General features: G+C 41.9%; 1 protein-coding gene across 2 annotated transcripts in view; it reads right to left on the minus strand.

Annotated features, from left to right (window-relative positions):
* The window catches only part of ATP9A (ATPase phospholipid transporting 9A (putative)), a 65,222-nt gene that overhangs the window by 18,097 nt on the left and 25,619 nt on the right, over positions 1–21,506 (minus strand). For both annotated transcript variants that reach the window (XR_012777912.1, XM_075517616.1), the window contains exons 9-16: positions 20,455–20,530; positions 17,226–17,302; positions 16,468–16,628; positions 15,557–15,699; positions 14,661–14,773; positions 11,652–11,864; positions 6,100–6,261; positions 48–140 (exon numbers count right to left, since the gene is read on the minus strand). Coding sequence is in view for 1 of the 2 variants with exons in the window: in XM_075517616.1 (XP_075373731.1) it covers positions 48–140; positions 6,100–6,261; positions 11,652–11,864; positions 14,661–14,773; positions 15,557–15,699; positions 16,468–16,628; positions 17,226–17,302; positions 20,455–20,530 (1,038 nt within the window). In the remaining variant the exon portion in view is untranslated. The remainder of the gene's footprint in view (positions 1–47; positions 141–6,099; positions 6,262–11,651; positions 11,865–14,660; positions 14,774–15,556; positions 15,700–16,467; positions 16,629–17,225; positions 17,303–20,454; positions 20,531–21,506) is intronic.

A 21,506-nucleotide genomic window follows, 5' to 3' on the forward strand; every position in this document is an offset into this window, starting at 1 on the left:
GCACTCGCATGAGAAACCCTCCCTAGGTAGGAGAGATGGCCCCATACCTCCTCTTCCAGCCAGTCGTTGTACTGCACGATCCCAGCCATCACCACATCAGCCCCCTTCATGTAGAAGGTGATCTCTCCTGTTGATTCATCCTGCAGATAAGAAACAGAAGAGTCTAAGCTGGGCCAATATCAGCATATTTGGAGCGGTCTCAGCAAACTAAGTGACGAGTTTTCTGCACATCAGTCACCGTGACAGGCTGAAGGTCCATCTGGCTCAGCATCTTGTCTCGGGGCCGAAAGGAGATGCCTATTCAATTGCAACTTGGTTACTCGCAGCAGGAATTAATGCTTTAGTCAAGGATGATCAGCTTTTTGATTGGCAACATGTGATTTCCATACAGACACCTCTCAGTCCTGACTGCACGTGCCTTTGGAATAACTTCTAGCCCTCACCCTGAAAATTTACTTACCTGAAACAATAAAACAGATGCACGAAGCTTAACAGAGTAAAAATCACTCTAATTTACCCCCTCTGTTACATTATATGGCATAAGCATAATTAAAGTTTATGCTTGCTGCAGAAAGGTTAGATTGCTGCAGGCCTTATCTGATCCAAGTAATTCGTAGGCTGCAAGGAAAGCATATTTACATTACCACAAATTAAAAAATCCCTTCTAACCAGGCAGATATCTAAGGAGGTCACAGCTATTAGTATTACAAGCTAATGGAAACCCTGGCAATTTCCTCAAAGGAGACAAAACAATGAGCAAGGAAAAAACTGCTCTGTAAACCAAGATAGCCACCAGGGATAGGAAGAAAATAAACTTAACATATGAAAACAAAAAGCCCAAGAAAGTCTGGAAATAGACAGCTGTGAACGAAGGGGGGAAAGTACTTTAGGAAAAAAAGAAATGAAAGAAAAGCACAGTGGACACTTTTTCATTCTCACACTATTTAGTATACGTGTCAGTCTGCCCCGCCATTACAGAAACTAGTGGTGAAGGTTCTCACACATGAAGAGTTTGAGTCGGTAGGTAAAAGCCTAACGTCCCGTGGCACTAGCAAAACAGAGTTTACATCCACAGAAAAAAAAAAAAAAGAAAAAAGAAAAAAGCAGCACCTGATGTGAATGCTAAAAACACAAAGAAGAGAAGTGTCTTTGCTAATGAAATTAAGCAGCAGCCAAGGATAATGAAGCTCCTTTACTGAGCATTTTTGCCAAGCTCATAGAGATATTCACAAGGAAGATTCTTATAATTAAGCTGAAGCATGGTTTTCAATGTCCTGAGACATCCAGCCTTCATATACCAACACCCACACATCCCACATGCCCAACGCAAAACGCGTGTCACTCTACCAAAACAACTAGAATCTGCTTAAATAAAACACAAGGCTTTTGGCAGTAGCCAAAGGTAAAGGTTTATCTTTTAAATTCTTTGATTAAAAAGTGTCTAACAACATCTCTGTAGGAAACTGAATAAAAAGACTCCACTTCCCGTGCTGCAGAACTGGCTTAAGATAGTTTAGATTTTTTGTCCAATATAAATACTGTATCAGCTATCTCCTTGCATTAGTCATTTCCTCTCACCGAGTTCAATAGGAGGTTAGTGCGTTCTCATATTATGGTAAGATCACACTATAAATCTACACAGAGATTTGCCAGTTATATTGTTTTGGAGAGGCATCTTTTTCCACCGTGGTCTGACTCTGGCCACGGTTCAAAGGCTTCTTTCAATTACAGATATGACAATAGCACTATCTTTGCTTTACAACAAAGATCATTCCACATGGGTAAGGGGAAAAATAACGCAAAGAAAAAGAAGAATGGAAAATATTGTGGTCAAACAAACAGGCCTTCTTTCAAGAAGAAGATAAGTCAGTAAGCAGTACGGTGAAGGGTGGCTGCTTTGGTAGAACAAGACTTCTTAGAACTGAAATAATCAGCTACAGAAATGACAGTTGATCACAAGTAAACAAGCAGATATTGCAAAAATATCCCAAACGAGGCAACATCTGCTACTTGTTTTCAATATTAACTACTAATTTATTTACTAAAAGTTATGTGTTGAAGGAGATCTTTTTATAGGAGCCAGAGTGGACAGGACCAGCAGGGGAGACGGGCGTCTCTGCCAAGGATTTCAGTAACAGCATTACTGGGCTGGACGCATGAATCACTTGCTGAAACTCTACTCCTGTACAATACCCGGATTGTACAGGAAGCCTCGCAAGACGATCGCAATGGCTCCCGCTAGCCGAAAAAAATGCAGTTTATAAGAATAGGCAATATCTGTATAGTTGAGCAGAAAATACTACCGTTTGAATTCTGCTCGCTACAATCCTGAGTGCCGTTTCATTCTGCAGCTTCTCCCTCCCTCCCCTCCCCAGCTGCTCACTGCATCTGTTGGCTTCTGGATACTTCACGCTACTTTCCCTCCCCTTACTTCTGTTTTTTAAGCAAGCAGCACCGTTTTAGAAGATACATTGAAGAGGTAAACACCTTGCAAGTTGTGCATCAAAACCAAAGAGTGCCGACACATGCATACATGTATGTTTAATAAAAGAAAATTTTACTTGACAACTACCTATTTATAAACTCTTCTTTCTTTTTTTTAAATGAAAATGAAAAGATTGAAGATATTATTCTGGAGTATACAGGAATGTGGCAAAGTAATACCCAGGCAGCCAGCATCTACTACTCTGCAAAACCTATTTCTGCACAGGGTGCTGATTTTAGTGGCTTAGCAGCAGCTCAATGGCTGCAAAATAAAGACACTCAATTAACAAGCACAACAAAGAGGGGCCAATGCTTCTGTTAACAGTATTTACAGTCAGGATCTGGCCCTGATCTTGCTCCCACTGACCACAAGTGAGAGTTTTGCTGGTTTTGGCAGCAGTAATATTCTAAATACAGAAATGCAAAATAGAAACCCTTTTCTTCCTAAAGGGGGAGACTATAGATCATAGATAATTTAAAAGGAATAAGCCTCAAACCAAAGAGGGAAAAAAAGAGGACTCCTTTTCACTTAGATGAGAAAATTTAAGGGCATCCACTTCTCTGCTGAGCATATAATCACAATTCAATGAAGCATACCCTGGCTTTGATGCTTAGCCCACTTCTCACACCTTGGATAAACAGCACCTCATCAAAAGTTTGCACTTAGGCGATGGGGGAGGGAGGTTAGCCCTCCCTCTTTTATTGCTAATATTTTTATTCTAGGTCTCAAAAAGGTTGCCTGAAGCCTCCACATCATTTTCACTATAAAAACAATTGATCTGAAGAATTTACACTTGCTGTATTTAAACGGGTATGCACTACACTTGTTGCAGCTATCCCACAGAGCACGAGACATTCGTGGGAACACTGATGACTGTGTACGTTCAAATGCATTCAGTCGGATCTCTAGGTTCACAGATTTAACACACTGATTACTTTGTACAAGCTCAGCCTATCAGCCCACTTCAACCAACATTCCTGCCCTTGGGCATGTTTTAATATTCCAAAGCCTGGAACAACTCGAAATACAAATTTATCCCCCCCTACACTGTACTGTGGTGTGTGATTCAGAACTTAAAAGCAGTTCCTTGAGCAACAGGAGATCCAGGTCCAAAATACTCAGGTAGGATAGCACAAATACAGTCATTTGCATGAGCTGTAACAATTTTCAATCTGCACTAAACACAGCTTGTCCTTCATGGGTTTGCAAAAATAATTATATGCACATATTACAGTTCCATCTTTATCACTAAATCTCTTGGTAACAGGAATACTGAAGTCCTCTGTAATATTTGTTGCTCTTGAATACAACCACTGCCTTGCTCCATTTTACATCATCCCTTCATGGTGCCGTTTATGACAGGGGCTGAGCTCTTCCAGGGGTCCAGAGAAGCTGAGATTTGTGAAGCTACCAAACATCAGCCAACAAAGCAGACCAAATTAATCTGCTACCAATGAGGCCCACGTGTGCAATACTGGTCCTGACTGTTTCTAACTAAAAACAAAGGCTACTCCTCCTACTGTTATAACCTAAAATACACGAGGCAGAAGATATTTTACACCCTATTTCCAGATATCCCAAAATAAACATGCAGCCACCCATTTTTACCACAAAGTAAATGGAGGGGGAAGAAGACAACAAAAGAAAAAACCCACCAATTTTACCTATTCACCCCACTCTAAATAACAAAGCTGAAGATCCCATGAAATGACACAACAAATCATATCTTGCCCTGGATTATAGGTTTCATATTCATGTTTTAGATTCCTGGTACCAATTATCTGTCTGTACTCTCAGTAAAAACCACAAGGATGTTTTAATTATCTCCAAAAGAAATATTCAAACTGCTTCACCTTGTTTGCTTCGCAGGCAAATGGAAGTGCCTTACCATAGCTGGCTGGCTTTATCTTACTAACATTGATTCTCTACCACTATCTTGAAAACTAATGATGATAATGGTGACAACTGATCTCAACTGTTTTTAACACCCACACTTTCTTCTTCTTCTTTCTTTTTAAGGTAATTTTTTTCTGAGAGTCCGATCTTATATTGTATTTGTATATAAAAAACCCCACAAAGTTATGCGTACAATTTCAGCTGGGCATGTATTTACTGTGTGCAGTGCCTGCTGCTGCTGATAAAGGTACTTGCAAAAATGCACCCTTCTACCTTAAATCAGCTATTTTCAGACCCTGCTCATGAAACCATGTTCTCAGCATGGCTGCGGGCTCTCTTATACAGCTCAAAAAAATATCTCCACAGTTCCCTGCAGCTACAAGTGCCTCCTCCTGCAGTGTTGTACTTCTGCAGGGTCTAACAGGAGTTTCAATGCCTGGCAGAGATCTGGGGAGCACCTCCACAATACCTCTAACAATGTCCTGAAGTTATTTGTTGTGGCACCAGTCCAGGAACACCTCCCTCCTTCCCACTTGCTGCCACCTCCATCACCTCCTCTTGTACCACCACAACTGCTTTGGAGACACAGAGTAAGCTGGACCCACAAACCTGCTCGGGTTCCTGCTCCTGGCTGGCCCTGAGGGGGGAAATCACTTGTGACCTGGCTCAACTCACAGCCCCAGTCCACTGTATAGCCCGCCCAGCTCTGCCAGCACGACTGTGGCATGGACACGACAGGAAGGGCAGGAGCTTTTGGACAGATGAAAAGACAACCCCAGAGATGCAGAGCGAGGCTTCAAAGTCAGCTCAAGCTTCCCTGAGACGCTGCTGGTGCCGGCTCCCTTGGAGAGAGGAGTCCTGCCGCTACTGGGCTTCTCTTCCTCCTCGCTGTGTCGGCCACTGTGGGAGGGGACACAGAATTTGGGTCCCAGGAGACACGGTAACTGTGACTATTTCTTTTGCTGGCAGTGCTAGCTTCAAGCTTTCCTGAAACAACAGCCTTACCTGAGAGATAACGTGGCATCTCTACTGATTATCAAAGCTGTTGAGCCTTGGTTCAGCACACAGACAGCCAAAACATTTGGATTTTAGCTCTTCTGTCCCACCAGTCCCTCCTATGTCTCCTTCCACCTTGCACTTGTAGCAAAAATCCTGTCCCAACATTTTCCAGCATCCCCAGGGCCCCTGGTTTCACAGTCAGAGGGAAATGCTCCATTGCATTGCCAAACACGTGCTTTCACGGTTGGCGGCCGTGCTGGCTGACGGACTGGCCGGACACCCATCCCCAGCCTGATGTTGCCCCCAGCAGTGCCCTACAGGAACCAATATGTGCAGACAGAGGAGCTGTACGGCTGAAACCCACCCCAGAGTACATAACGAATTAAAAACATGAGCGGGACGGAGCAGCTGGAGGAAGCTAGAAGCTTAGGCTCCTTGTTATTTTGAACAAGGGACCAAAGATCAATAAACTAAAGATGTCTCAGGGCACTACAGCACTTACTGCCAAATATGGCCATGGAAAAGGACGTATCGCTAAACAAACCCAGCAATGAGATGCTATTAGCTCAAAATAGAGAACCAGCTTATAGCCTGAGGTAGGAGAGACTGCAAAACTCAGCCAGGAAGAACAGCACAGCTGAGAGCAAATGTTTCATATGTTTCACGTTGCATTAGCAGGAGATTCACAAAGACACGAGCGCTTACTGGAAGCCACTTACCCGAACAATTATCCCCATGCGCTTGCTCTCGTAAGTGAAGGGGAAGATCTGGAGGATGGTGAAGTTCAGGATGTGGCCACCCGGTGTCCTCAGCTGCACGGAGGACTGGTCTCTGCCCACCAGCGTTAAACCCACGCTCTCGGTCCACTGTACCAGGGCCACCTGAGAGGAGAAGGCCATGGTGAGCGGCCAGCCCACGCCACGCCTCCCCTGAGGGGACAGCGGGTAGGGGCTGCAAAGAAGTTCGTTACTCATCAATGGTGCTATAGAGTGGATCCGTCCATATACGCAGGTGCTCCTACGTGGGTCTTTCTGGTGGGCTTTTCCCGAAGTTAGAAGCTTACTAACAGTATTTTCGGGGTTTGGGCAGCCCAGCTCCTGTCTGCTTCAGCTGCCAGGCTGTCCTAGACTCTCAGCAGGAGGTGGTCAGCCCCCTGCCTTGACTGCCCCATCCTGAAGGACAACCCTTCAGCAAGGGCAGGCACAGGTACCCTCCACCCAGGCCTGGGGTGCCCAAACCTCAGCTTGGGCACATCAGGTAGATCTCTTTACAAACATTTACTTTTTGAATGTGCTATTTCCCAGCTTGCTGTTTATGAAATCAAGAATCCAAAACGATGCACTCACCCTGAATTTACAATATCAAAGCCAGAAATACTAATGCAGAGCACATTAAAAATTGATATTAAAACTGCAAAGGAACAAAATGAGCTCTGTGTTATACTCTATCTGTTTGGTAGTAACAATTCATCAACAACTTTCAACCTCTGTAGTGATGAGCAAGACAGCTGAAGGCTGGCTCATAGACACTTCTCAGCAAAGAACCCCTTCTCCCCAAAGTTTAAAAAAACCAAATCAAAAAACCCAAAACAAACCCCAGATTTTTCAAGGCACACACCAGAACTCATTTAATTGAACTTATGTGGGTATCATTCTGACTGCAGCTTCTGATATTTAAGGACCCACAACACTGAATTCTTTACAAGCTTTCACTAGATTGCAACCAGAGTCATGACAGAAGACCGAAGTCTTTATTTTGCTTCTCTGACAATCCCCCCAGAAGAATCCCCTCCTCAGCCGACACATCCATCTAAGATTGAGCCTGCTGAGATAGGGGGGTTTAACTCTAGAAGCTGTCTTGGCAGTAACGGATGGGAGCAGCAGCTGACATGAGCCCATATATCACTGGCCTCCAGAAAGGATCAAGGGATACTTTCTCCAAACAGACACGAAATACTGAAGTATTTTGCAGTGACATTTTCAAAGGCATGAGAGTGCTGGGCACATGGTTGCTGCTGACTTGAAGGTTAATCATCCCTTGTACCTTTCAGGGTCTGCCTTTACTGCCTTAAGTGACCACAAATACCTTAGACAAAAATGGAATTTATTTTGGGAAATCACATACATGAGATACAGATAAACACAGAATCTACAAATACCTGTATTGAGTCAAGATTTTACTAGATGAATTGATACAATTGGGTCTAATTGGAGAATCTTTTGTGAACTCAGCTCCCTTTCATCCACAATTAGGCTTAAAAGACAACCTAAAATAAACTTTTACTTTCATAAGGTAGTCTTAACTCACCAGATTAAAAAAAATTAGTTGAGTTGGCTTTGCATTGAAAGACCTTTAAACTAATATGAATCAATGTTTGTTTTAATATTAGCAAGTTTTTGCAGCCTTATTCACAAAGATTACAACAAATCAAAGGCTCTTTCAAGCTTATCTTTTTCAAAAGTTTCCTCAAGCCATTCCTAGTGCATTAAAGTGTGCAGTTAGATAATCCTCCTAACAGTCTCCCAGAGCAGAGATGGAGCTTGGGTTTCTCATACTCTGGTTAATAAATAATTATTGAGAACTTTTCACAGCATGACATTCGTGATGTTCAGTGTCTGCAGCCCATGTTGGTAAGCTGCAAATGTCTGGAGATACAAATCTCTGCTTCCAGCCCAGCCCGTTAAAGCATCTCCTTTGCTACTTTCTTTCACAGACACCTCCCTCCTTCCCTGACAGCGTCTCATTTAAATCCTACGTCAGGAAGCATTTAAACCTCCTGAAAGAAAAGCCTTGAGCAGAGGAACAAATGGATGAGCAGCACGTCAGAGGTGCTAGTCGTGCACACGACACGCTTCAAACTAACTGCATTGCATTGCGCAACGCCAGTCATTTCGGATGGCCCCGAGACCACAAAAGGGTACGTCAATGGAAGGGGAAGAATAATGAAAGAAACCCCCCTTTTCCATGCTGCTCCCAAGCAGGCGTGGGTCCTGTCAGCCCTTAATGGCCCTCCAGGTGAACTGCGTTCAGCCCCGGAGGGGAAGTGTGGCTGACCCCTTTGAACATGCCACTTCCTAGACTCTATAGTACTTAATGAATAATTACCGAGAGAGAAAGTGATATAATTTTGAAGTGATCCTATCAGATGTTCTAAAAGCATTGAAATTACCATCCCCATTCAACAGGCAACACAATGGGCCCAGCCTCTGGGAAGTGCCGCGGCACCGGTGGACAACACTGATGGCAACAGAAGTGCCGACGGCTCTTCTGGTCGGGTCTGGGCACCCCGGGATGGGGAGCACGTTCCCAGCTCGGTGCGAGACAGAAGAGGTTTACTCTGCGCCGTGCAAACAGATAACTAGATGTGCTCTCAGTCACGGCGAAAAGATGAGAAACATTCAAGATGCGAAAATATATTTACAACTTAAACCGAGGAGATTTAAAAGCAGGCATGAAATCCCTCAAACACCTTCAAGAGAGCCCATGCTCCCTGATGAGGGGAAATCAATAAAGTCCCTCACCGCTCTCCAGGAGTTTGCAGCTCTGTCCAGGTCAAGTCAGATACAGATCTGAGCATTACAGCAGAGCAGCTATAGCAGCTCGGCACACTATCCCCCAAACTTTGCTCTTTCCGACGATTAAATTACCCAAGCCACCACCAAAGTGGATATCGACTAATAAATTTCATTCTAAAGAGACAAATTGATCCTTCTGTGCCATGAGGTGCTCTACAAACGTCCCATTTAGGGTTGCCTAGGCAGGCAGACAACAGGCAGAAACCAATTGATCGGTGCACCCTTTCATGTCCTGGCAGCTGTGGCGGGTTGTCAGGGTTAAAGACTGTTTGCCCAGGAATCCCAGGCACTCTTATCTCTGATCAGATTATATCTATTTCATTTCCCCTGTTAGTTACTGTATGGCTACAACTGACACGCTTGCAGAGCCCCAAGGCTGTAACCGATATCTGAATAAAGATACTTCAAGACTTCTAAATGGCAGCGTGCACAGGAAACAAATTTAGGAAATCCTGCTTTCTGTTACAGGAAATGAATCCTATGCCAACTGGTAGAAATTACTCTTGCTGTTAAAGTAAAGAGAATACAAGTTTTTGTACTCATTTCATAAACTGACCTTCCCTGCCATGGCAATATTTTATTGATATAGGATTTCAAAGGCTGGCTTTAACAGGAGTCCAAAGCCATTCCCCTACAGGGAATGTTATTTAACAGCATCGCTCTCTTCTCAAGGACTCGACTTCTGCTGATCCTGCGTTTTGTACCATCTAGTATGACATACACAGAGCATGTCTAAACAATATTTGTATATTGAAGACCTACAGACAAGATTTCCTCAGTGCAGCAAAGCATATCTGATTTCTAAACCCGCTGTAATTCTCTACTTAAGACACCACAAGAAAGGAAAAAAGAATTTAAACAATAATCTTGGAAGGATTAGTTATCATGCTATAGTAAAACAAACAAACAATAATACCTTGGGTATTTGAGACAAATTGCTGCATAAATATTTTAAAGACAGAACTGTATAAAGTGAAAAAGGAACAGAAAAATCACCGACTTCACTATATACCACAGTATATATGTAAACAAACAGAAGATCTGTGCAAAAATAGTCAGTAAATGCTTTAGGAAAAAAAACCTTAAATGCAGATCACAAAAATTACCATCTGGAAGTCATTCAGAACTTGTTTCAATCCAAAGGCAGTTGATTTCTGTAAGCTGTCTTTACATGGGAGAGCAACACATTAGAGGAGAAAAGCAGGTAAGCAAAACACCGACCTAGATTATGTGGTGGGAGAGGACACACACACACACACACACACACACACGCACACTGCTCAGCAGCTCCAAAGCCCGGGAGGAGCAAGTGCGTGTTGTCACTGTAGGCACATCGATGGAGGAGGGGGGAAAAAGCAAAGAGGCAGCTTTTGTATCATACATACTAGAACACATTACGTGAAATGAATGAATTGCCTACTTGGGAAGAATAACACTATAGGGAATATTTTGAATGTACATGAAATGTGGAAACTAACTTTGTGTGCCAGTCTTTCATTAACACATGCAACAATTTCAGAATCCTCAATTTCATAGCCGGGCTAATGAATAAATTTATTTCTATGCAAACAATTTCTCACCTCTAACAATGAGGAAAGCCAGTTTCTCTTTTGATGTCAAAGGTGAAAAGATTATTATCAGAGGCAAATCCATTTTATTTGGGGCAATAAATGGAAGAACCCTTCGAATGTAGTCAAATGGACAATACAATCTCATACTGCCAGTAGGATTCTTATGGGAAGTGTCAAACTTCAGTATCTTTCAATGGCATAGAGCAAGTGTAATTGCACAAATTAGTAGAAAACAAATTGGTTTACCTTGGTTGCACTAAAGAAGGTGTATCCAAGAAGCATAACTAATACATGAAACCGTATTTTATTCCTCCTGTCTTCGTTACAGAAGAAAAGAACACTCTAACTAGATTTTCCAAATTTTGCAGAAGGTGGCAAAGAGCACTTTAATTGTAAGTCCTGTATTGAACCTGATCTCTCAAGTGTCCAATAAAAGTCTCCAGCAAGTCTCTGAAGACCTGCAAAGTTTCTCTCTACTGTACCACCCTGCGTAGCCCTGGCTGGACTGGGTGCCGGCAGAGAACTGGCAGGGCACAGCTTTGCTCAGGGACAAGCTCCTGTGGCCTTCCGTTGCTCTGCAGAATTAGCTGGGGCTCTGGGTCTGTCCCGTCTGCACGGGAAGGGATGTGTCCTGGGTTAGCAGTGCTACCCAGTGTGACTTACAGCTTTTCACTTCGTCTGGAAGTTCGAACACTTTGCAGATCAGGGACAAGCTGACTTGTGGGAGTGCTCTAACCCCCGCCCACAAGTCATTCCCCCCGCCCCCAACAAGACAAGAATGCCTATCATTTACCAAACGTGGTCAAAGGGACTCATGGCCTTGAACTGCAAAATATACCCTGGACAAAAGGTGCAGAAACATGAGCAAAACTCTGCGATGCAGAGGCTGATACAACAGCCAGATACTAGTCACCATGTAGCTCTGTAGCTTCAGGCAGAGAGGCAGATTTGGCTGAAGTATATCAGCTGAGAGGGCACTTATGGTCTATTCATGGGTTATCAGTGCAATAAATGCATTAAAATAGTATCCCCTTCACTAGACTGGAGTACTTTCGCCAAATAATTTTTTTTCCAGCAACAAGCAAGGTCATATTTATATTTTTATACACCCAAATGGATACTGACCTCATCAGGACTGGAGGCCTGGTACACCCTGCAGGAATCCTCATAGTGTCTCTCAGCTTCAGCCTGGTCCGTCACCCCGTTGGACTCGTACACCGGTGTCACATTGTGGCACAGCGCGATTGCCTTCACCGCTTCGTGCACTCGGCTGCTCATGGTTTTACGCACCTTGGTGGCTAAGGTAAGGCCCTTCACAGCAGGTGGGTCCTGAGATTGCTTATAAAAAAGGAAAGCAGAATAAAGTCTTATTGGAGAAAAAAAAAGATTTAAATTAAGTTTTTACTTCAGTGAAGACCATATATATAACAGCTGTGCAGACTCTTACGTCCCCAGGAATGAGATGCACTCTTCATACACCTTAACTCAAACCATCACTGGGAACACACCCTAGCGTAATGCAACTTCTTTATCGTTGTTACCGGTGGAGTAAAGTGCCCCAAAAGATTTACCTACGTTTTTGGAACAGTACGCTAAGAAAAAGACCCTTTGTTGCAGATCCACCAAACACTGATTGGTGAAAGACCAAAGTCAGAAGACTCAGTGAAACCACTTTTTGCTCCACAAAAGACCAGTGGCTCTGAAAATTTAGAGTCAATTTGCTTTCATGTGCAAGAGAATATAATTGCTGAAAACAGAAAACAGATGACTCGTATGGACCTAGAAAATCTTAATTACATTCATTTAATTTTTAATACTATTTTTAGTATCAGAATGGGAGTCTTCAGATAATTGCACAATTACTAAATTATCCTGGTTGAAGAAGGGACACACAGTGATCTAGTTTCCTGCTCTGTTAACCTTTAGTGTCAAGAGGACAAAAGTTTCACTTCCAGGTCAAAGGCCACAACATGGTAAAAATAAGAGCAAAGAATAAGAACTACAGTTCAAAATGAATCATTGCCAGCAAATGCTTCTCATTATAAGGAATCTCACTTGGTGACGATAAACGTTTTATGAGACATATCCTTTACCAGTGTAATTCCACGTGCTATTTTCCACACTCTAGTGATCAGGACACATAAGATCTTCAAATTTAATATTGCTGCTTATCAGCACTGTTGCAACAGGCTTTTACGGAAACAAACAACAGCGAACCCTCAGCTGAAGTGCATTTAGACTGACATACAGCACTAGTCAAATACTGAACTAGTCACAATCACCAAAAGGTTCTTGACAAATATTGAATACTTTGGCAAATAATTAACCAGTAGTCAAGTTTTCTCTGGAGATTGAGTACAAAATGAGGGCAAATAGATCTGAAGTCTGAGGGGTTTTTGGTTTTTTTGTTTGGTTGGTTGTTGTTGTTTGTTTGGTTTTTAAGTACAGTTCAGTCATTTAAGAGTCTCAACACCAAGAGAAGAACCAGATGCTAAGAAAGCAGAGGAGGGAAAGAGAGAGATAGCTAGGAGTTACAGGTTACCTGAGACACATGCCAGTGAAAAAGATAATTACTCAAAATACCAGGTATTTATCTACTATCATATGCTTAGTTAAAAGCACATTGTAGCCTGACAGTCTGCCTAGGGAAAAGCTATGCCACCAACCAGATCACTGAGGTCAAGGAAACCTGCTGTGCATCTTTCCTACCATGAACAAAATCCAAAAATAAAAATCCTATTTACAGTAAGTACATAGTGCCTTTTTCCAGGCAAGACTGCTGGCTTCATGTTTCACTTTGAGGGGGGTATAGAAAGTGCACTTCACTCGAAAAATCTCTCGAGCAAAGCAAAAACAATGTGACATGAAAAACCCAGTTCACTGCATTGGGCGTGCATGCCCAAGAAAAAGCACAGGCACTTCGAAAATGACTTCTGCGGTTTCTGTAGGAATGAAGCAATTCCACAATTATTGAGAAATGAAAATGCTTGACATGTGACATGGGAGTAGTAACTCGTCACTAGCATCTGCAGACTGCGTCTGTGGAATCACATTTTGCAAAAGAGAAAATCTAATTTTCAGTAAGTCACAAGAAAGTTATTTCTAGCTGCAGTTGAAAGAACGGTTATTAACAGAAAATGAAAAATAATGCTTCCATGATTACATAATTAGTGACAATTCTTAAATCTTTTATAAGTACCAGTGGCTGGAACATCAGCCACTGACAGCTGATTATTGTTTTTTTTAAAAGGTAGTAATATTCTTAAGTAAAACCCCATCCCTTGTTTTAAGAAGGAAGTGCGTGTATCTATAGGAAGTTTCAATTGATAAGCATCTTGTCTGCTGTAACATGCTAAGAAATACAGTTTGCTGACCCAGACAAGTCACACGGCATTACCTGGTTATCATACAAAACTGAAATAAGTCTAAGAGTAGAGATGAAAGCTTTTTAGACGCTGGCTCACCCAGTGATACTGAAAGAGGAATGCAAGGGAGAGACTTCCCAAAACAGGATTTTCCTGTTCTATACTTTACATGTTGACTTTGCTGCCTTCTTTAGCTGCAGATATTTCTCAAAGCAGATGTCAGTTATGCACCATATAAGATCATTGGTGCATTAGTGAAAAAGTCCCACTTGTACCATTTTCTTTTTTAACCATCAGGCCTAAAGCAGCGATACTGGCACACTTGTTCTCTGCTACTGCTTACTAAGTACCTATGGTTCCTCTTCCTTTATTATTGCCCCAGTACTCAAACAGCAACTTAATCCACTGAATATTACCCAGAGAGAATTTTTCAACGAAGTAAACACTGTGGTTGCTGTAAATGGTGAATATCTAAATAAAAGTATGCTATTTTACAATCAGACCTCGGTAGCAAGACACAGGCATGTACACGCACACCTACAGATCTATGCACGTGCTGTGGCAGTTAAAGACTGGTGGGTGTGAAACAATCTATGAATGTAATAAGCAATCATGATAATATTTATGTATTAAGCATCCAACGACCTTCAGACTTTTTCAAAAAGTAATGGTTAATAGGCAGATCCCTGCCATATTAATTCACCATTAGCCCAGTGACCCAGAAAACTGTTTTGTAAACAAAGAGTTAAGTAACACAATTTAATTCTACCTGCGTGTATATACTGAATATGTGGCTCTGCACTTCATCCATGGAGTCCAGGCCATAAGCTACCGTTCCCAGGTGAAGTCGCTTGAAGACCATCTCATTCTGCGTAAGAGTTCCTGTAACAGAAGCAGCACCAGACATGGAGCAGGAACCACCACGCCTATTCCCCAGCACACGTTCTCGTCCTTGCTGTCCTCCAAATTCAAGAGAAACTGGGCCAGAAGCTGAATCAGTCACTGCACCAGGCTCTCAGCACAGGCTGAGGCCAGCAAAAATACAATATTAACAAACCTGAGGGCCGATTCTCCCGGGAAGTAGTGGTGCACATCACTGTGCCAGTAAGTAAGAATGAGATTTATCCCAAAGTCAATGCCAGCAAGAGCTGCGGGCATAATTCCGGTCCTGTTGGAACCAAAGAAAACTTCTGGAAACAACTTCAATGGGACCAGGATTTTGAGTCAGACCAAGCTTTTCATTACAGCTTAGGTCTTCTGCATTCAAGCTCAACTTTAAAAGTGTAAGGACTTAGCAGACAGACTGATGGTACATTTCTGCCTACATGTGTAAGTGATCTTCAACTGGCTTTGAAAACTAACTCTAAAAAGTTGCTTTTAATTTTATTTTTACCCTCAGCTTTTGGTTTAATAGCACACTTGAAGTATTCTTTGAAGTAGCATAATATTCCTCTCCTATCTTACTTATAGTGCATTCAGAACAAGAAAAATGCAATTCCCCCCCCCCCCCCAAACCTGATTAAATCATATTGTCAAAGTGGCAGGAAATACATATTGCTTCTAGTCCAAAGAAATCTTACATTATACTCTCTGGCTGGCCAAAAATGTAACAAAATCCAAACAACAACATACCATGACTCAAAACTGTATTTTCTAGATAGATACCTGTTTTGTCTGTAAGCAAATAGGATATCCTCCCCAGCTGCTCAGGAATAGTGCTGGACCGAACCACAGTCCCAGGGATTTTGGAATCTCTGCGGATCACCCAGCTGTAGACAATTTTCCCCATGTCCAGATTCACACGTAAACTATGCAGGAGGAAGGGGAAAAAGAAAATGAAAATGCATCTCCAGTTAAACTTTGGAAAAAATAATTGTGAACGGCACAGTGCAATGAAAGGACACATCTTCCATGCTGAATTTGAGCTGCCAAAGAGGGTATTTTGGGAGAAGTATATTCAAAGTCAGTGGTTGGGTGGCAAATGGGGAGAAGGACTGTGCATTGCTGCAGTGGTACTGTAATTCAAAGACAGATGATAAAATTATCTTGAGAAGAACAGATATGATTTGAGGGGAAGATGGACACAGACAAGTAAGGACAGCGTGATTGATACACAGACAGCAGGTTAAAAATGGAACGGAAATGAATCCCAGACCTACACCGAAAGTAACAATCTACTTGTTAATGTAGTGCAATTAAATATTAAAGTTTAAGTCCCCTCCAAAAGGCAATCAGGTCCTATTACACTACATGCTGTATAAATATCTCTCCTTTTCCATTTTTTGCTCTGCTCTTATCAAGGTAACCAGGCAGCCCAAACACTTGAGAGAAGGGGCCTTAAATGACTAATCCACAGCCTGGGTTAGAGTCACTGAACGGGTGAATATGCTAAACAAATTCAGCAGAAACAACAAAGCAATTCTTATGTTGATTAGTAATTTGATTTCTATTTCTAGATTTGCTTACTTGTCAAATGAGGAACAGATCAAGAGTTTACATGCTTGTTCATACTAGAAGCCTGGAGGAGGATGCAAAGGAAACAGTATTTTGCTGGGAAGAACTAGCAATTGCCTTACCTAATGGGAATGATGTTTGAGAACAGAAGGAGAAATCTTATGATCTGAAGATACCAACGGCCAGCAAAGTGCTGAAGGGCCACCATGACAAGCGAGACCACCACAAGAGCCCCAAACAGGATCTTGGTAAGACAGTTCACTTCCAAATCAAAAAGACCAATCTACAGAAATAAAATAAAGACAAACACACAAGAGAAGACGTGAGCTCAGTGTAATATTCACAAAGGGAATGAACTGCCATATCCAAAGAGCCATTCTCCACTAGTCGACGACTTCTCTTTTAAAACACTACAAACAAATTTAAATTTATAAGCAATACTGTTGCCAGCTTACTAGATAAGAGCTCCATCCTTTGGAAGCTAAGCAATGCATGAAGAGGTGTGAGAGGACGCATGCTGCCAAAAGCTGCAGACTATATAAAATATCCCTGCGCCTTGTCTTAGCTTTGCTATAATAGAAGAATGCAGCAAAATAAGCTTTCCTATTCTAACTGGGACTATCTCATTATAATCATATAAAACAATGTTTTTACCAATCTTAAAAAAGTGAGAAGACACATGCATAATAGGATCAAAAAAATAAGGAGCAATAGGTTCTGCTACGGTAGCTATCTTAAATCATAGGCTAGAAGATATGAATCATTATTCCTATGGAGTTGTCCCTATAGTGTGTATATATAGCATTTGGAAGGATTTTCTTTAAAAAATGATAAATTTCTGCCCCTTTTTATTTATTATAAGACTGTTTCCTTACCATACCTTACTTCTTGGGTTTGAAGTATTCATCACGCTGCGCAGTTCCCTTCCAGTGTAGAGCACAACACCCACAACAGTACCTAAACAAAACAGAGCATGCATCAGCCGCAGAAAAACAACCCTGTTTGTTTTCTCTACAAAAATACTTGTTGGATCCAAAGGCTTGACAGTTGGAAAGGATTTTTAGCAGGCTAATTTCAGAAGCAATAGCAACCAGAAATTAAAAAAGCTGGTCCCTGAAATATAAAACATATGAAAACACAGACTTTGAACAGAAGACATCCTACAAAAAGTCAGTAAGTCTTCAGCCACACTGCCCATATGGTTGGACCTGATGCAGCATCACAGACTGCATCAACTAATGTGCACGGAAAGAGAAGTCACCTGCTTTGCTCTCTCGACTTTCCCTGACTCCCTTTTGATGTCAGTTGTCTCTACCCACTATAAATAAAAAGTTGCTAAGGACTGAGGATTTCTTGGTTTTTCCTCCCACCACTTTGACTCCCACCTAGGTGTGGGTAAGTTTGCCTTACACCAGATAGCGGTCCTTCACTGATTTAATTTTGACCCACAACGCTCTGGGCTACGGTTCTTCTTTATTGGTGAAGGTTGCCACAATCAGAGTAAAACCAATGAATTCCAACAGCTTTCAAAGACAGAATTACCTTATTTTAAAATGTACAATTTACTTTAAGTATTTGTCTAATTGCTGTTCCCACCGAAAGGTGAATCATACCAACTGCTACCTTACTGTAACAGATGGAGCTGCCGGGAGCCTATCAGTGTATTTTAATGCTATGTCCCACAGTTGCTAAAGAGCTGAGAGCAGCAAAGTTCTCCCTTTTCTTCTCGCAGAAACATAATACAGGTTAGCACCATAAATTACTGGGTTTCTACAGATTTCTCTTAAAGACTTTGCAAAAAGCCATAAAGAAAAAGCTATCTACCATCAAGAGTTTAAAAGCTGCTATTGCCAAAGCCTCATTTTTTACTAGAAAATTTTAGGGTCTGTAAAAATGGAGAACAACAATGCTGGAAAAAAAAAAAAAAGCACTGCTTTTTTTGGCAAATACATTGCCATTTTATACTCTGCTATTCCCCTGCTCCCATTAATGATCAAAGTTTTAACAAGCTGTAAGTGAATTATTTTTAAATAAGACTGATTCAAAAGAGGTGGTTTCTAAAAATATGCTGGGAAAAATTCCTTTAAAAAAAAAACAACCCAAACAACAACAAATCACTGGAGCCAGATGGCAGGTGGTGGTAAGATCATCACAATTCAAATCAGCAGATGGCACAGCTACTCCAAATCAACCACAGTCAGTCAGACCCATTCCTACTACAGCAGATGGAGAAAGCCACATAGCTCTGCTTCGTCTTACAAGCAAAGGCTGCCCCAGTGAGAAGGCATCACCACAACTTGACAGCTTTCACTTACAGAAGAAGAAAAATAATATCCACATCTTTTCCTAACAGAAATAACCTACAACATGCTATTTATTACCACCATAGGAGAAACAAAACTGAGTATTATATTGATCAAGTCAGTCAAAATGAGAGGGAAAACCTGCCAGGACTAGAAAACAGCTTGAAGGCACACTGGTATGTATAAAAAGAGTGTTTCTAGTTGTTTAATGGCCACTCAAAACAGAATCAACTGCATAAACCATTTGAAATTATGAAAATAATTTGCAAATGTTATTCCTATTAACTGAACTCACAAAGATGTCTATCTAACAAATAACTTGTTTGGAAAGGAGGATTAGATTCAAACGGTAAGTTCATTTGGGCAGAGAGGAGGTCATTGCATGCCTTGATACAGACACCAGGACCACCCGGGCCTTCTAAACAGCACTGAAGTAGCAACCAGGTGGAGCAGAGTGTGTGCTGAGCCCTGCTTCGGGGAAAGACGCCTGCACCTGCGCGTATACTACACGCAGCGGAGTGTACAGCAGAGGAAGAGCTTCTACCCCCAGCAGGCAGGGGCTGTGAGCGTGCTGAGGGCAGGAGAGCATTCCCCTCTGACTTCAGTAGGGCTATTCACTAACACCTCCCTGTGTTAGGCTCAGCCACGGCAGTGTGAGATCTGCAACGGTTCAAGAGCTGGTACAAATTAAAGCTTCGATACAAGAGGCAAGAAAGCCCCCCCAGGAAAGGGGACTGCGAGGAGAGGAGCCATACAGGACAAAATCACAAGAAAAATGGCTTTCCGTTTCTCCATCTATTTTATTCAAAAGCAGGATGAGCTGAGACTCATGCATTAAGCAGCCTGATGGGTATTAGAAGCTGCCAGGCTGACTACATGTGTCTACACTCGGAGGGGCGGAAGGTAGGTTACCTCCTGCATGGCAATTACTAATCTATAACTAGATTACTAACTTGAGTAAATTTTAGTTGGACCTTGATTAAATTGTATTTGGACAACTAGTTTTTTTACAATCCCTTGGTCACAGCACTGTGACAACACTGTAATACATTTCAAAGAAGAGTCAGAGCAGGATTAGATAGGAACATACAGGAAGAAAATGTATTCACTGTTTTCTGCTTTAAAAAGAACAAATCAATACCTTTTCAGTGCTTCAAAAAAAACCTTTTGAAGTTCATGTTCCTTCCCGTTATTATTAATTCCATGTACACCTTGGTACCGCACTGTCAAGTCTCTCCATTCAACAACTTTAATTCCAGAACCGTACTACAGAATTTCACTCTCCTCCAGCTGTCGCCCTGCAAACTTTGCAAGTGCACTGGACAGGAGAGGAACAAGGCTTTTACTTTGACAAGCCTCTACAAGAGGGCATTGATTAATCTCAGGCCTTGGGAGCTTATCGTATATATAAGCCAAAATCTGTCAAAGAATTTTTAAAAGTATATAAGATGAACTCAATGGAAGCACTTACCTGGAAATCTTTCATCTTAGCTTCTGTTACCAGAATCTATTTGACACCATTTCTGTTACAGATTAGGATGTCAATGTGGAGAGCAATTAAGTGCTATTCTGGTCCTAGATGCTAAAGAAGTGCCCAAAGGCCACTCCAATTCTTTCTCATCTAGGAATGTCCAAGAGGCAATTAGATGTCAGCTCAGCTCCCCAGAGGTGTTAGGACAAGTGGGAAACCTCATTCCAGCTGCTAATTTCTCCAACTGACACAGATTATTATTCCATTACAAAAAGACCTTTAAAAATTGTTAACATATTCCCTTAAAAAAAAATTTACACATGCCTCCATCTTACCTGATGCAATCACTGTGCTGGCCCATAGGGTGTTTTCTATGCTCAAACTTTCATTTACTGCAGGGTCGCTGTCCTCCTGCAACACAATAAAAAGAAAAATAAACAAACTTGTCTGTAATGCAAAAAACCAGCGGATGACAAGAGTCATACAGAGGTGTTTGGAGAGGGATGCTGGGAGAGTTGGTAGAGGGCTTCTTGATAGGATGGAGGATTTTCATAAACCCAGGTAAATCTCCGGTTGGGTTAAAAACATGAGCACTTTGTTTCAGTGGAACAGAAGGATGGGGGGGGGGAGAAATCTATTAAGATACCTCTGCCTGTTGAAGGCCCCCAGGAATCATAAATGAGACGGGGATTTGTTGGCTGCTCTCCAGGGACTACAGTAAAATGTTCCCTCACTTGGCTCATGCAGATTAATAGCATTTCACCTGGTACTGTAAGATCTCACTGAGAACCTGTTAGGACTGCTCAGTGATGCCTGGGAAGTTGTCTGATACGCACCAGAGAACAGTTACAAGAAAGCGCGATTCCTCTTAGGCACCAAAAGATTAATTCTACACAATTGTACCTTTGCATGAGAAAGTAAATTAATGTCTGTGCAGGTTTTGTACAAGAACTGCCTCCCCAAGCCACACAAATTCCTCTTTCGTGCCAGCACTATTAAATCAGATTCAACTGTGCCACATAAAGATAAAAGGGCAAAACCTACTATTTTGAAGTGAAATACCAGCAAACAACTTCTAAAAAGCTGTAACTGTCTCCTGTTTGTTACAAAACCATTTGTCCTCTGAAAGCTCCCCAAGGGTATTAGAAAAATCTCTCAAAATTTTCATAATCCCACTGAGAGGAAAACACCCAACCTTTTGCCCCAAGTAGGCAATGCATCTTCCCAACAACTCAAAAGATGTATTTTTAATGGTGATATTTCACAGTGCCTCTGAGCTGCTGCCCTCTGAAATAGGAGGCAGATATAACTGAGTTCACATAGGCTGCATGCAATCGAAGGCAAAAAACCAGCTGACTGAATTAAGACTGCTATTGCCTGATCTAGC

This window comes from Mycteria americana, chromosome 14, assembly GCF_035582795.1.
Source record: "Mycteria americana isolate JAX WOST 10 ecotype Jacksonville Zoo and Gardens chromosome 14, USCA_MyAme_1.0, whole genome shotgun sequence".
Classification (NCBI taxonomy): Eukaryota; Metazoa; Chordata; class Aves; order Ciconiiformes; family Ciconiidae; genus Mycteria; species Mycteria americana.